The 16,376-nt window shown below is 41.9% G+C and overlaps 1 protein-coding gene across 6 annotated transcripts in view; it reads right to left on the bottom strand.

Moving 5' to 3' along the window:
- Positions 1-16,376, bottom strand: part of LOC129176745 (piezo-type mechanosensitive ion channel component 2) — a 115,886-nt gene that overhangs the window by 89,228 nt on the left and 10,282 nt on the right. For all 6 annotated transcript variants that reach the window (XM_054767096.1, XM_054767097.1, XM_054767099.1 and 3 more), the window contains exons 2-3: positions 10,067-10,162; positions 4,026-4,151 (exon numbers count right to left, since the gene is read on the bottom strand). In XM_054767096.1, the coding sequence (XP_054623071.1) occupies positions 4,026-4,151; positions 10,067-10,162 (222 nt within the window). The remainder of the gene's footprint in view (positions 1-4,025; positions 4,152-10,066; positions 10,163-16,376) is intronic.

Here is a 16,376-nt window from a genome sequence, read left to right as displayed (position 1 = left end):
TAGGGATCAGTAAATGCATCATGAACAAAGTACGTGCAGAGAGTATCAGACATTTGGGGGGAGGGTCACTTACTGAAAAATAAAAAGGATGCATGGTTCATTTGGATATTTTTAATATTGTAAAAAAAAACATAAATTAGCCGCATCACTGTATAAACCGCAGGACTCAAAGCGTGAGAAAAAAGTAGCGACTTATACACGGGAAATTATGCTATATGTTTTTCCATTTTTGCTCACACTTTGGACATCTCTGCATTATAATATGGATTGTAGTATATAATATAAAAATAATGTACATTTCTTTCTTTCTTTCTTTTTTTCTTTCAATTTTCTGTGTTTGTCCTGCATGGGCTTCAATTTGAGGCACAGCATTTATTTTTCAAGCACTCCTCCATTATTTGGGGTATGGTGTCTGAGGAAATGCGGTAACCGTGTTCGACACAAATAAACGATGGCAGTAAAGACACACAATTAAGCACACAAGCAAAAACAGTGTCAAAGTTGAATGTGGATGAAATGTGCAGTTGCTACAAGCTTGAAATTGTTTCATCACAAATGTTGTGATAGCCAAACAACATAAGCAAACGTCTGCTCTAGCAGGAGCCCACAACTCCAACCCAAACATGCGCTTCAAGTGGAGCCTCTAGGGGAGTTGAATTAGCAACAATGATTGATCATGACAAAGCCTCCAGCCTGAGGAAATCATTCAACAGCAAAAGTGCTTCTCCTCCCAAAGTTACTTAATGAACTGTTCACTGACTGCCAGCAAAGACCGAAAACCCCATTAAGAGATTATCTTGTGAGATGAAATGCTGTTACTCAGTGTGATTAACAAATGTCGCTCATGGAAAATGAAGACTCACACTTGACTTCTAATTTGTTTTGCTTCTTTTGTAAGATCAACACTTCCATCAACATGCTCAATGCTGCAAATGATCACGTATACATTTAAATAAAAATTAAATAATGGTATTCCTGAAGGTCTTTTGCCAAATATGTGTCTTATTTTTGTCTTAAATGTCTTATTGTCTCTTATGCCTACTAGATTGGGTAATGGGAGTATAAAGGTGACAATAGGGATGTTATTTCATGTCTAGAGGGCACTGATAATGTTAAAAAACATATTTAGAAGGTCAAACAGGTTTTTTATACTCTAACTACAAAATTATTCATTTTATAAATAAGAAATCCTACTTTGCGAAAATTCATTTATCACGGTAGGGTCTGGAACCAATTAATTGGCATAAACAAAGAATTATTGTATAGAGGAGAGATATTTGGATTCTTGTTGCTTAACAAGTCAAAGGCACCTCCAACATCAAATTTTTCAAATCACCCACCTGTCAAGTATCCATGATTTTGAATTCATTTAACGTTCATGAAAAAAACTCCCCTCCAGTAGTACCGGAAGTAGCACAACTTCCAGCCCGTTTGCCAACACTCGGGCAACATTCGCGACACAAATCCTGTAGCCAGTTAAGTCAGACTTCCAAAATAAAAGCATGTCAGTAAAATAACACCGAGCGGTCCTCTTTTATTAATTTCTTTTTAAACTGCATAATAAACACAATCCCATCTCATACACGGGTGGAGTGTGCCTCCTGCCTGTGCTGTGACACCTGTCCGCCAGGCGGGGATGGGGCTGCGGTTGTGGACCTGGCCTGTGGGGCGTTTTGGTCTGGTCCGATATTATTCGATCTTCGAAATACAGCAGATCGGCAGCCGATCCCGATCCTGAAGATCAGATCATCCCTACTTGTAAACTATTAGTTCCAGTTGCGGTAACACTCCCCTTCTCTCTTAAATGACACCCGTTCAATGGTGACGATGGAACAAAAGGAAGCAAGCTAAGTAGTTAACGAGAGTTGTGGTTCCTCACAGAGTTGAGCAGGGATGTACAAAGTGCGCAGGGGCCATTTGCGGTCCATGGCTCATTTTTGATTGGTCCGTGGCACATTAAACAAAAGAAAAACAGCAAAAATGGCAAAAATAGATTAAAAGGAATAATATAATGACAAAAGTTAGGTTTTTATATATTTGTGCCCAAGATTTTTTCATTTCTTTAGAAAGCCATAATGCATGAACCAGATTCGGTGATTCCTTTAGCCCCAAACTAAACAATCTCAGAGGGGTACAATAAAAACGATGCAAGATTTCAAATTGTATGGGGCATACCCTAGCATCTCTTGACATTTTTAAAATTGGGGACCCACTCAAATCATCACCTCTTGGTCCCACGGACTCACTACATTGAAAACATGTCAACATCACTGTATTATCAACTAACATGATCTCACACAGCAGGAATGTGGCACGGTGAAGGATGGATGAGATGTGAGGAAAGAATCAGCGGGAGGTGCTGTACCACATTTCTAACAGCTTGGCAAAGCACATCCCTGACTAAGTGTCACAAATACACCATCCAACTGGCAAAACAAACAAACAAAAAAGATGACAAATTTGTATGGTCTGTGTCAGCCTCCCAGATGGGCGTGGTCGCTGATCAGCACAATCGCAGGAAAACGAACAAAAAAAGTGACGGTTACGGTTTGATAAGACACCCCCACCTCCTCCTCTTAGCCAGCTCCACCCATGTCTTGGTCGATGAACACACCAACCCAAAAACTATTTGTAAATGCAGTCACCCTCCACGTGTGGAGTCAGCACACAGAGCAATGACTGATGACTCGCACGCGAATCGGCTCAGGCGGTGACCAGTCAATGACCCACGGAACAGCTGGAGCTCGCCAGGCTTTCCTCCGTCACACGAGACTCCGTTTACCGCTCTAATGGTGCATTTGGCTTACATGTAGAAAGGAAACGATAGAAAGGAGGAGGATAACCACCTCTCTGTAAAGGAGGTCTCCTTGTTTACGTTGGGCTGCCGAAAGGAAAAGGGTGTCAGGGGGCAAAATGCAAGATGTAGAAACGTTAGATAAGGAAGGCATTCACTCCAAATGTAGGAAACTTTTGTGAAACACAGAAATGCAACTAAGCAGTTTCCCTTCCCCCAAAATACACTCAGCTGCCAAACTGGGAAACTCCTCATAAATATTCCCATCAGAACCTCACCCAACTAATAAAACCACTTTAAACTGGATTTACACTGTGGGTCTAAGTGCCCGATTCCGATTTAGTGACTCACTGCTGATATCGTGTCAAACAAGCCCCACGGACACCCACAATGCACGTCAACCACATGCATGTCATGGTCTGTGCACCTCTTATGTAAAATGGTTACAACACATTGAATGATCTGTGAAACACTACTGTATCATGTTTATATCACATTTCATTTTAGTTTATTTTTTTTCAAACATGCATGGTAACATTGAAGTACCTTCCATGTTTGTAGTTCACACATAGGAAGTTTATGTACCGCATATTGCACCTCTAATCTACCATGTTTACACTATATTTAATGGTCTGTGGACCACTAATCTACCATGTTTACACTATATTTAATGGTCTGTGGACCACTAATCTACCATGTTTACACTATATTTAATGGTCTGTGGACCACTAATCTACCATGTTTACACTAAATTTAATGGTCTGTGGACCACTAATCTACCATGTTTACACTATATTTAATGGTCTGTGGACCTCTAATCTACCATGTTTACACTATACTTAATGATCTGTGCACTTCTCATGTACCATGTTGACATCATATTTAATGGTCTGTGTACCTCTAATGAACCATGTTTCCACATCATGTTTAATGATCTGTGTACCTCTAATGCACCATGTTAACACATCATGTTTAATGGTCTGTGTACCTCTTATGTACCATGTTAACACATCATTTTTAATGGTCTACAACAAGTTTGGGCTCCATGGTTTCATGCAGTTTTGATTAACCATGGGTCTTTTTTTATTCACCATGAGTGTGTTGTTTGGGTCGAGGTTAAGGAGCATTGCCGGCCTGTTCAAATGCGTATGATGTATGATGAACAGTTCATGAGGTTCTCTGTGAGTTGCTTTGGGTTCTATCTTCAGAGGCTGCTGCATAGTGTACTTACAGTTGAAGTCGGAGCTGATGGACTTGCTGGCCAGTAGGCTGTTGACAGTAATCTGATAGATGACGTGGACAAGCAGGAAGGACAAACTGGTGAAGCACAGGGACAGCAGCAGACGCCCTGTGTGGCCTGCCAGAGGAGGGGAACAGCATTTGTGAGGTCACCATCTCTTAGTTTTGTATACAGCTAAATAACATGCAGAGTAAAAATGCTACTCTTCTTTGAATGAAGACTCACGTTATGAGTTTAGATCTACAGTACAAGGAAGGCTTCGGGCATAAAATAGCTCATTTGAACAAGGTTGAAAACTACTGATTTCATGTTTTCATATGTGTTTCTATCAGTGACGTGCGGTGAGGTTCATGGCTGGTGAGGCACTAACTAACTCCTTTGACGTTTTTTTAAATGTTAACACAGGTTTCTCATGAAGAAGATAACCAAAACAAGAAGAGACTAATTCACTTTGGTTAAAAAAAGTTTTCAAATTGTTTTCAGATACTTCTTAGTTATTTATTTTGTATTAACTGAAAAACATTTGTGTTCTTACCTTTTATATGTGTCACGGTTTGCTCAAAGACTGTACCAAAAAAAAATTATGATGGCTCAGTCGATACTGGTGGTGGCGAGTTTTGTTTTATTTACACTCCAAAAAAAAAGTCCCACAGTGTAAAGCAGTGTGAAAGTATGTATAGTGAAAGAGATTGTACACGCAAAAATATTTACAGGGCAAAATTTTATTAAAAATAGACAAACAAAAATGTCCCAAAAGTACCAAACAAAATGAAAACCTCAGAAATACCAGCGCACGTTACCAGCAATGTAACATCTCACACGTCTCACTTCAACAGCCTTCAATCCAACCTACTCAGTCATTAAATAGGGTTGTCAGAACATCAACAAAATGCTGGTATCCACAGCTCCCTGTCGTACACTGAACATTTTCAGAGGTGACTCCTTTCAGGGCTAACAAATCTTTTGGTTGAGACCAATGCTGTTTAAATTTGACTTTATAACACAGTGAGCGAGCAGAGTTGCGTGCTAGCGAGTACTCCCCTCTGGTGAGGATATAGATTTTGAGCCCGTTGGTGGTCACACTTAATGATCTTCCTGAGAGCCACATGTTCTTCGCAAAGCCGCCCTCCAAATAGCAGCCAGCCAGTGAAGGAAAGCTGGGAACAGTCGGAGGAGCAGCCACAGCTGTTCCACACATGGCCCTTTTATAGCACACCTACAGGTATTTGGTAACATTTCAACAGTTACTGTGAACACTGGTCCAGGGTGTAGCCTGCCTCTCACCCGATGTCAGCTGGGATAGCTCCAGCAAAGCCGCCATCCTCGTGAGGACAAGCGGCATAGAAAATGAATGGATGGATGGCGATGGTGATAACACGCTATAGTCAGATGTTTGTTATGGGTCCTCATAGTGTCTCTCTTCCTGCTGCCAGTACTGGTTGGTTCTCCATGGAGAAACATCTTCAGTATTATTCTTCATGTGGGGAGCACCAACCACTTATACAATATCCTGACTCAGGTGACCAAACCTTATCAAATGTGCTCACCAGACCGCGGAAGGCGTATTAAACGTTTAACAATTTGTGCTAATTTCCCAAAGCGATTCCCCGGGCGGTCACAAAGTCTGGGAAAAGAACGCTTGTAAACCGGGAGGTATGGGGAGTGTTTGGCTTGCAAGCTAACTGGTGGAAAGGTTCAGCACATAGGGTTTGGGTGTTTTTGGTTGCCTGAAAGTCATCTTCAGGTAATTTTTTGTTTTACAACTGCAGTTAAGTTGCACAAGTTGATCCCAAGAGAACCCATGAGAGGTTTCTCAAACAGGTGTTGTTCAGCTAATTTCTGCTTTATCTCCAAAAAAGAATCAGAAAATTTTCACTTAGGGGTGTAATCACTTTTGTTGCCAGCAGTTTAGGCATGAATGGCTGTGTATTGAGTTATTTTGAAGGGACAGTACATTCACACTGTTACACAAGCCATACACAGACTAACTTAAATTGGATCAAAGTGGCTTTTTTCAGTGTTGTCTCATGAAAATATATAATCAAATATTTGCAGATATGTGTAGGTGTAGGGTGTACTCCCTTTTGTGAGGTGCTGTTAAAAAAAAATAATCTTCTATTCTACCAATTTATCAACACTGCAAACTACAATTTTTTTACCCAGAAGTCAGCTGGGATAGGCTGATAGCATACCCCCGGCACCCTAGTGAGGATAAGCGGCATAAAAGATGGATGGATGGATAATACTACTCAGTCAATTCAAATCCATATCAAGGTCACAAATGCTACACTAGACTAGAGCATACAACTCAAAAGAACAGCACTTTACATTGTCCTGTGTTTGTGTTTGGATTGTTGCATCCTGGGGCATGGCACTCTGCTGTGTCTTTTTAAGGTACGTTAAAGTACATGACATGAATTATTCACGTTGAGCATTTGCTTTGAATTAACTTGACCATCGTAACTGCTGAAAGTCCTTGAAGTGGATCATCAAAGTAAAGTGCTCATTCTCTTTACAAAGTATCACAAGACAGAACAGTTTTAAAGTTTGTATGCTGGCGTGTATTATACCAGCTTACAGCAACATTTTACATATTGCATTCTGACAAAACTGCACCAGCATAATTGTTGTTGACAATGACAATTGACCCCTGACCAATGACAATCATCAGGGAGGTGGCAGTGGAATCCAAGCATGTCGGTCAAGAGCAGACGAATGCAGATTTCCCCTGTAAACAACTTGATATTTATTTTGCATTTTATTAAAGACCACGATGGTGCCCCACCGGAATCCAATATTATTTTAAAAGTTCCTGAAATGAGCAGGATAGGGCAACAAATATGTTTTAAAAGGTACATTATTGTGGTTGTAGTATGCTGTGATGTACTGTCATTCTGAGAGGTGTTTCTAATTTGGCAACCTCATTTAGCTATGAGAGAGGGTCAGCATGACGCAGTACACTGATGCACCACCACAAGCACAATATAAAACATATTTTTCAGTGAATGCTTGCTGTGCTGGATGTCGTCAGATTAGTGTAGGTGTACCTAATAAAGTGGCCAGTGAGTGTACATGCCGACATGGATCATGGATCAAATCCATGAGCAGTACGCTCTGGCTTTCTCTTTAACTATTGATGAGAGTGCAAAGTGGCCCACTCCGACTGTGCTTTACTTCCTGATTGTTATCCTTGCTGGAGACGAGGGGGACGCCTCTCGGCCTCCGCCCAAATTTTTTTTATGTATTACTGAGCGCTGCATGGGGTTTTCCTTCACATAACTGAAAGGTGAAGAGTCTCTGGAAGGTGTTCTGTTGGAGGCAGCCCAACCCGGTGACTGCAAGACCTGCAACCACCTCAGTGGTTGTTTTCATTCACAGGAGTGGTCAAATATTAGGACAAACATTCTGAAACATCTATTCTGGGTTTTTTTCCCTCATTCGTGGTTGAAATTTTTTGTTTTGCCTTTTCCTAAAATATTAATTCTGTTCAAGCAGATTACATTTATGCAGAATTTAATGGATGGCAGCTTTCGATAGATCATTTTTATTATTACAGCTGGAGCACTAAGCAAAATTTTAATTTTCATGGGTCAAACTCCATTTCATTTCAAGGAAAATCAAAGGAAAACACCCTGATATATCACAGAGGAAGCTAGGATGTCAGCCAACTAGGAAAATGCGGAAAATCGGCCTGAAAAGGCAAATAATCCTTGATCCACACTTTTTATCTGGATTTACACTCCAATGGGTTATTCATTGGCCATCCACACGTTTGTGCTGGTATCAGTTCAAAGCTTTTGCCACAAAAAAAAAAAAATACAACGTCACTCATTAGAGCACAGACCTCCAATGATTCGGGTCCCACCTCCTGTTTATGTTGAAAGATTCATGCATTCTTCTCTGGAAAAATTCAAAATGCTAACTATTTCAATAGAAATTGCATGTGAATGCTGAAATTCTGAAGCTGAAGTGAAACGTAGAATGAATGTCCACAAAAACTGTTGAAATCTATTGACCAAGTGATGATCGAACCAGCAACCATCAACCATGGTGCTCCGGTGCGTGGGTAGTGCGCCATTGGTTCCGGGAGCAGGGGAGGTGGTCTGGCTTCGGCTTGGGGGCTCGGCACGCCCTCTCCGGTGATTTGCTGCCCCACGGGTGTCGGCTGGTGTGGTGTGGTGGGTTGCCTTGCTGCTCGTCCGTTTGCGTGCCCGCTTGCTCATTTGCTGGCTTTCCTCCTCACCTGCCTTGCTGGTAACATCCAGCTGTTGGGATGGGGGGGCCTGGGGTTTTCTTGCTCCCTAGTGGTCCGCGTTCTCGGCGGCTTGGGGTCTGGGACCCCAGGGTCCCGTATTCCGCTGCGCCCCGGGTCCCCTGCGTGGGGCTTCTGGGTGTCGGGTGGTCGACCACGGTGTGTGTGTGTGTGTGTATGCTTTTATTTATTTACTTTTTATCGATGTATTTATTTATTTTGTTGTATTCCTTTTAAATGGGGATACACAGGGGTTTGCTCCGTGGGGGCAGGTTCTGGGTGTTACATCTCTGCCACCCGGACCTCCGTCATTTGGGGGGAGGCGATGTCTACTTCCTCCCTAGGTGGGGCGATCCTGTGTCGGGCATGGGGTGGCCTGGGGCGGGCGTCGCTCCCTGGGGGTGGGGGTTGCCGTGGTCGGGCTCCTTTCCGGTTGCCGGGGCGTCTCTGGGCCTGCTGGTGCGTGGCCCCCGGTGCTCGTCTGCCCTTGTGGGGTGTGGTCTCTCGTCGGTCTCTCTTCTGGTTGGGATTGCCTCTCTGCGCGCACTTGCTGGTCTGCCAGGGGGGCAGGGCTTTGTGGGCTGGTCTTGGTTCTGCCCGCCCCTGTGGGCCCGGTGACTTTCTGGTGGTGATGGCTTGGCCTGGCTGTGTGGGGTGGAGCTTGCTGGGTGGTGGAAGGCAGTCCCTCTCCTTTCATGCATTCTCAGTGACAATTTCACGTTCACACATTCGCGCACATGTACTGTATATACACATGAAGACATGCACACATACAGAGATACCTGTACACACGTACACATGCACACTCAAAGTACATACGTACTTCCCCACATAACTCACTGAGTTAACCAGGGTGTTATTATGTTGGTGGTTTTACGACAGTGACATTGGCAATATGATTCTAGTTATTACAATTGTGTACAGTACAGTTATTGTCATTCTGTTCACTATCATAGTTAATAATTTCATTACTACTATTACTACTAATGTGTATAACTGTTTCAATGCCGTATTATTGTGGTTGTTGATATTATTTTGTCCTTTCCGTCATGGTCTTTATAGCCTTCACAGACATTTGCTGATGTAATACTGTTTGTTTCTGTTGTTTTGTTATTATTGTCACAATTGTTGTTGTTGCTGTTGTCCTTGTCTCTCTTTATTGTCCCCCTCTTGTCCACACACTCCACCCTCTGTTTTCTTTTCTCTTCTTCTCTATCCCCTCCTGTTTCGGTCTGGCCGCTCCAAATTTGCATAACAAAAAAACATCCAAGTCAAATAAATTCTGTATAACATAGGAAGTGTATCTCACACTTTTCCCTGGCAGAGCAAATCTGTTGAGCACGTAAGGGCATTTAGATCAACAATAATGGCTAATGGCTGGACAGGACAAAAAAAAGAAAAAAAAAAGAAAAGCCCTGAGAGCCAACGTGCCATATATGAGGCTGATTGGTTGAGAAACAGGGCAGGAGTTAACAAGCAAAAAATGAGGCAGAAGAAGTAGTAGAGGAATACACAGATGAAAAATGGTGTACAATTGAATGTGTGAATGCTTCTCAGTCTTCTGAATTCATTCACAATTACAACGTTAACAAGGGAAGTGTATGCTATTGAATGAACTGATTAGTTAAGCTCTGTTGATTGTGTGGATTAATTGTCAATTAATCATGTCTTGGAAAAAAATGATGGGAGTCAAAATACAGCGGATTACTTGGCTGCAACCAGCACAGGCACAGCTGATCCGCTGCTGACTAGTTTTCTGTGAGGCTTGTGTGGTTCTTACCCTGCATAGTTGTGCACGTGGGCTCGGGGAAGAGCGGAATAAGCAGGAGGTAGATGAGGTAGATGAAGGACAGGACATTGTACCTGAAGACACAAGCTGCACAAACACAAACAGGAGACGTCAGTGAGTTGAAGGTGGCCAGTTTTACGCATGGTCAACTAGAGAAACATGGGTTATGGTAATAAAATCCTGAGCCTTGTCATTCGTAGAAGGCATGCATTGGCTTTGTTGACTCCATTTCACAACCGTCTTTCACAAATGGTCAGCATTACTGGGACTAGCAAAATCATTGCTCGTATCACCCCAGATGTCTTAACGTACTGTCCTTGGAGACAGTATGTCATTTTCTGTCCTTGAAGACAGGAAATGACGAGCTTGCCACGGCCATATCCAGATGACACACAAATAGTAGACAACTTCTGGGCTCTAGGGAAGAGCTACGGTCAGCTGACATACAAGACAATTTGCAAAACGTGACAGCATAATAACAACTGTGTCTGTAGCTCAGTTACGACAAAACATGATGTTCCATGACACATTTGGCCCTTTTGCTGTGTGTCTTAGATATTCTAACTAGGAGATAAGTCGACACAAACCCTATTGCCGTCTGATGCAAGTGTCTCCCCAAAGGAAGGGACAGAAGCATAGTTATACAAACTTTATCAGGTTAGTCAGAGCCCTTTGACATGGAAACGCCATTGGAGAGACCTGTCACAGTTTATTTCTTCTAAGCAAGTCAGTGTGACACTAGGATGTACACAAACAGAAATACATATACAGTAATCCCTCAATAATGGCGGTTAATTGATTCCAGACCCTACCATGATAAGTGAATTTCCGCAAAGTAGAACTCCTAATTTATAAATGGAATATTTGGTTTACAGCATAGAACACCTGTTTATGACCTTCAACATATGGTCTTTAACATTACGAGAACACTCTAGACATGAAGTAACACCCCTATAGTCACCTTTACACTCCTATTACCCAATATAGTAGACATAATAAGTGAAAATAAGACATAATATAGACTCGTACATGTTCACATCGGGAGTTGTTGCTCCTTTTCGAGTACTTCCTGCAGTGGCTATTGTCTCATCAACGTAGCATAATGTAACATTACTGACACCTAGTGACAAGTGTAGAATACTACATATCACAATGTATCAATCAATGAATTTTCTGAATGCTATATATTTGTATTTTAAATCATTTAGCCATAAGGAAATGATTGATTTAGGCCAAAAATAAATAACAAATAGGCATAATAAGAGAAAACAAGACATTTAAGACATACATAAGACTCGTGCTGATGCATGTTACCATAATACTACAGGTATATATACGGAAACGTTTTCAGGTCAAAATGGCAAAGTATTTTATCATTTCCGGCTCTCATCCACACAGAAACAGCGTTCTGGGTGCCCTGAAACAGTTTTTTTTTTTTAACGGCTTCCAGAGTGGTAAAATCTAAAAACGACTCGTTGTATCTCAACAGACTAGCAATCGGCAGGATTTTAAAACCATGACGTCAGCGCCCCAAAAAGCCAACATAATATCTGAATATTTCGAGTGTCATGACTCACCAAAGCGTCTGTGTAGGCTCTCAGTTGTACAGGAGTTGTCCATCAAGGAAAAGGCTTCTTGAGACGTCATCTGTACTTCTGTGAAGAAGGTGTCGGACGTTTCGCTCCTCATCCGAAGAGCTAACCCAACTCAGGGAGCGACACTTCCCTTTTATCGGAGGTGTTAATAGCAGGAAAGGATTATACCACTACTCCGCCCAGGCTTAGTGTCAGGAACCAATAGGAGGAGGGTGTTGGCACACCAATTCCGCCCACTCTTACTGTATGTAAGGCCTAGGATACCAGCACTTATTAGTTCGTTGACGAAGCTCTTCGGATGAGGAGCGAAACGTCCGACACCTTCTTCACAGAAGTACAGATGACGTCTCAAGAAGCCTTTTCCTCGATGACTCACCAAAGTCAACATTCTCCCAGTATTTTCTTGTTTTATACTCCCAAAATTACACACATGTAATTCCACTTCAACCCTGAAAAGCAGAAGATGACGGACTTATGCACATGCGTCCTTTCTTCTTCTACAGTATAGCAGACATGTCCAAAGTCCGGCCCGTGGTCAAATTTAATTCGGCCCGCAGCCTCTCTCATAAAATTACTAACGTCTGGCCCAACCCCTGTTGACCAGCGTAAAATACATGGTAAATGCAATTTCACATTTACCAACAAGAGGACAGCAGCACTCTGTCCAGCTCCATGTCGCTGTGTAACCTTTTCCGGACAGTTTCTAAAATAGCGACAATTAACAAAAAAATGAAAGTGGACCCACGATGCTGTTCCTGACCAGTTGCAGCTAGAGCTCACTGAGCTGCAGTGTGACGCCGAGAGCCGCAGTCGACAACCACCAGCTCTCTCTCTCGCCAACTTTCACCGACAGTTGGATAAAGGCAGGTTCCAAGAGATTCAAACATTTGCTAAGAAAATGCTGAGCTTGTTTGGATCGATGTATTTGTGTGAGAAGACAGTCTCGATTATAAACTTTAACAAGAGCCGCGTGCAGACACGACTGGCTCTCACCCGCGTGACATCGTACGCATCAATACCACTGCCAGTGAGCCAGATCTGGCCTTTATGCTGCAATCCAGATCTCAGTATCACCCTTCACATTAATGCAGGCAAGTAATCTGTCATTTACAATGACTAATATAAAAATCTCACTGAATACATTTTGTTTTGTTAGGATCAAAACCATTTCTGAATAAGATGACTGATTTCCCTGTTTTTGAATTATTTTAGTATTTTATCTTGGCTAGCGCCTCTCAAAGGCTAAACAGCGTAATAATTACATCCAGACTCGCCTCCAGCCTCCACTTTTTATCTTGTAGTTAGGACTTCTTTATTCATCACACATCTTCCATCACACCTTCTGACACACTGACAGGTACTGTAAGTACCGAGTCCAAATAAGGCTTGAGTGTAACAATCACTCATTTAATGAAGATGAACCAACATTTCCGTTTGAGATCCCGCTCTGTAAAACAGGATGATATCCACCCCGGTGACATCGTGCCTCGAGGATGCCTGGATCAGCACTGCAATGTGAAGCGGGAGCCTTACTTTCACTTTTATGTTCCCAAATACCAGAAACTCTCCAACGGCGCCAGAAAAAGTAGCTAGATTTGTCGCTAGTCGCTTTTGACAAAATGTCGCCAAGAGGGTTTGGAATGTCACCAGATCTAGCACGGAGCATGGAGGGGGGCGGGGCAGTAGCCTCGCTAAGGAGCCCTGACCCACACAGCAGTGATGAGTGAGGCAGACCTCCGTGTCAAGATACAACAGAACAGCCCAAATGCAGTCTAGATCGATATGAACGATATGTTTGTTTTTGGTATCGCGCTTCAAAGAAATATCAATATTTCAAAAATATCGATATATCACACATAGTAACTTTTAATGTTTTTAAACAAATTGTAGTAAAATAACGTATCTTTTAAAACCATGCTCTCTGCCTCATTAGTGGAACGAACTAAGGTAATTATTTCCTTGGGTGAAACTCAGCACGAAATAGGAGCCCTGCAGCAAAGTGGAGAATGAGGAGCACAATAGTCCAACTGTGGGGGAACTGGAATTAGTACATGTGTTTGTTTTTGTCGCTACGATCGAAGTTGCACCGACTCAGCAATAACCAATCTACATTGGCTTAAACATCACTTTCTGGGCCCCATGGGAAAACAAACAAATCACATTGGGCCCCACCGGGCAGCTGTTGTCAGCAAAAATCCTATTTTCATTTTTACATATTTTGTTCTGTCAGTGAGGGGCCCTTGGAATTGTCCTAACTTTCCTCCCTATACAGCGCCCCTGCCCACATGCTATAGCTAGGCTAAGCAGGTACGGGAAAGAGTACGAAAGCAATGTTTTAATCAGTTTAACAGTGGACACATTACTGCCGAAAGCACATTAGCGAAACAATAAAGCCATTTCCTGTTTCCAAAGTAAAGGATGCATCACTACAAATGACGCATGCATCTTCAGACTGTATATGATGACCAGTGTTAAATTGATGTATTGATCTATTGATTGGGGGCGGCGTCGGTCGCAATCAGGGACTTTTACCAGCTAAATGTCGCTTAACTCCAAAGGAGATGAGGACACTTTAAAAGCCTTGAAATGTGCTTGAATTCATCATGCAAACAAAGTGGCAAGCCGCCTGCTTCTTTACATCGATTGCATACTTGTGGAGGTGTGTGCTGAGCGACACTCAAATTCTCTCTTTGTACCTAAAATCAACAAGCACAGCCTTTACAGGTCGGAAACTACTCAAAAAAAAAAGTTACTTTTATTTATCTTTGCAAACTCAATGATCCCATTCAGCAACATTAGCTCTGCCTTTGCTCACTGGCTCCGGCACTCCTGACACAGACAGCTCAATCTAATCTAATGATTAAGAATATATATTCTGCCACGGTTGCATAACTCTAAAGCAGACTATCTTGCTAAAACAAACAAGAAAAAAAAAAGGTTAGAAAGTGAGCGGAGCTTGATATTTGTGGTCTCGCGTCTTTCTGCTCTCACTTTATTTTAATCATTAAATGTGATGCTGAACAAACGCCAACCATTTAACTGTTATTAGTTCCAGTCTTTAAGTATTTATCTGCATGGCTGAGCTCCCTGTAGCTTGACCGCACTCTTCCTGACTGCCTTGTGACTCACCGTTGGAGGATTTTTAACAGCGGCAAGGAAAATAAACGCCTGTTGTTTTCACATATCGCATGAACAAAGAAAAACAACAAAAAAACGCACTCTTTCTCGCTGTTGAACCGAGCTTATGTCTCATCTTGGTCAAACGTTATCCCGGCCACAAACTAGATAGAGTTCAAGACTTTGGGCCCAAAAACAGAAACAACGGGTTTTAAGGAGGTGTGGAGCCTCACCACTGCACTGCACTGCAGGCGATAAGTGAGGAATTTTTTTTTTTTTTTTTTAATAAAATAAGAATATAATGTTCAGACCATCAACCCCTGTGCAAAACTGTACTTAAAATTAACCTTTTTCAACAGCTCCTTTCATTTTGGCAACAGAAGTGATATTTTACATGGCTAACAAATTTTCAAATAAAATGTTGACTCATGCTAAGGCGGCTAATGCTAACTACCCACTGACTAAAAGGTAGCGAGTACAAGTGAGGTACTTTAAAATGATTGATCTTTTTTCCCCCCACATGTACTAGCATAGTTTCAGGGTTTCCGCTACATGCAATTGATCGTGGCAGCCCGCCACTACAAAATAAAAGCTGCCACACCTTAAAAATTATGTTTTTTTTCTTCTTAAACATGAAATCAATTTTAAGCAATATGCTGTTTGAATAGATATATATGCTCTATAGTTACATATACAGCTTATTATTTAAAACAATTTAAAATATTATAAAAATGCTTCACTGCGCTTTATTGTGATAAACATGCACCGGAATCACCTCTCTGCCTTGCTGGCTCTCACTTGCCCATGTGTGACCAGATACGCGACACATCTGGTGTTGGCTTTCACTGTTTCGTATTACTGTGAGAATAGACAGTATCCCGTAAAATGTGTAGTCAATTGACGACAGCTTATCACATGCTAAGCCTATCTATGTCAGCGTGTGCCATCAAACTGAACGAGTGGCGATAACGACAGGTAGCTGGACGTCATGCTCAAATCAAGGACACTTACCTCTCATCACATTGATGTTAATATTGTATTATTTTTATGTTGACAAGTAAAACCAGAAGTAGCAGGTAAACCTACTGTTGAAATGTAGGTTGCACTTACTGTACTTTTATAGAAAAAGTATTGAATATTGAAAATGAGAGCAGTAAAGGTTAACCTGTTAATTCAACAAGTGCTGGTTGCACTTGATTCAAATAAAATGTGAATGTATTTGCCATGAATTGCTGTTTGCTTGTTTGTTTATGTCCATAATTAATTGATACCTGATTCCCTTACAAAAAACAACAGGAATCTAGGAAACTTCACCTGCACTGTCCAGTATCCAGGTATTTATTTATGGAGCTAGCATACGCTAACATGAATGAAGGCACAGAAGCGATGGTTTCTAAGATGAATGCCACAGCCCCAGTGTAGGAATTCAGTTTTACACAAAATGAACAAGGTGAGCGGGTGAACACAGACGAACCGATACGTCGCATTTGTTCAAAAGTAGTGACAAGGAAGAAGGGCGATAAGACCAACGGGGACTGAGGTGTTTGGTTGGCAAAGTAAATATAAACCGTCGCTCGCGACATAGCAAA

The sequence above is a fragment of the Dunckerocampus dactyliophorus genome, chromosome 2, assembly GCF_027744805.1.
Source record: "Dunckerocampus dactyliophorus isolate RoL2022-P2 chromosome 2, RoL_Ddac_1.1, whole genome shotgun sequence".
NCBI classification, from domain to species: Eukaryota; Metazoa; Chordata; class Actinopteri; order Syngnathiformes; family Syngnathidae; genus Dunckerocampus; species Dunckerocampus dactyliophorus.
Note: the sequence above shows the minus strand (reverse complement) of the source record. Positions and strands in the feature narration are given on the sequence as shown.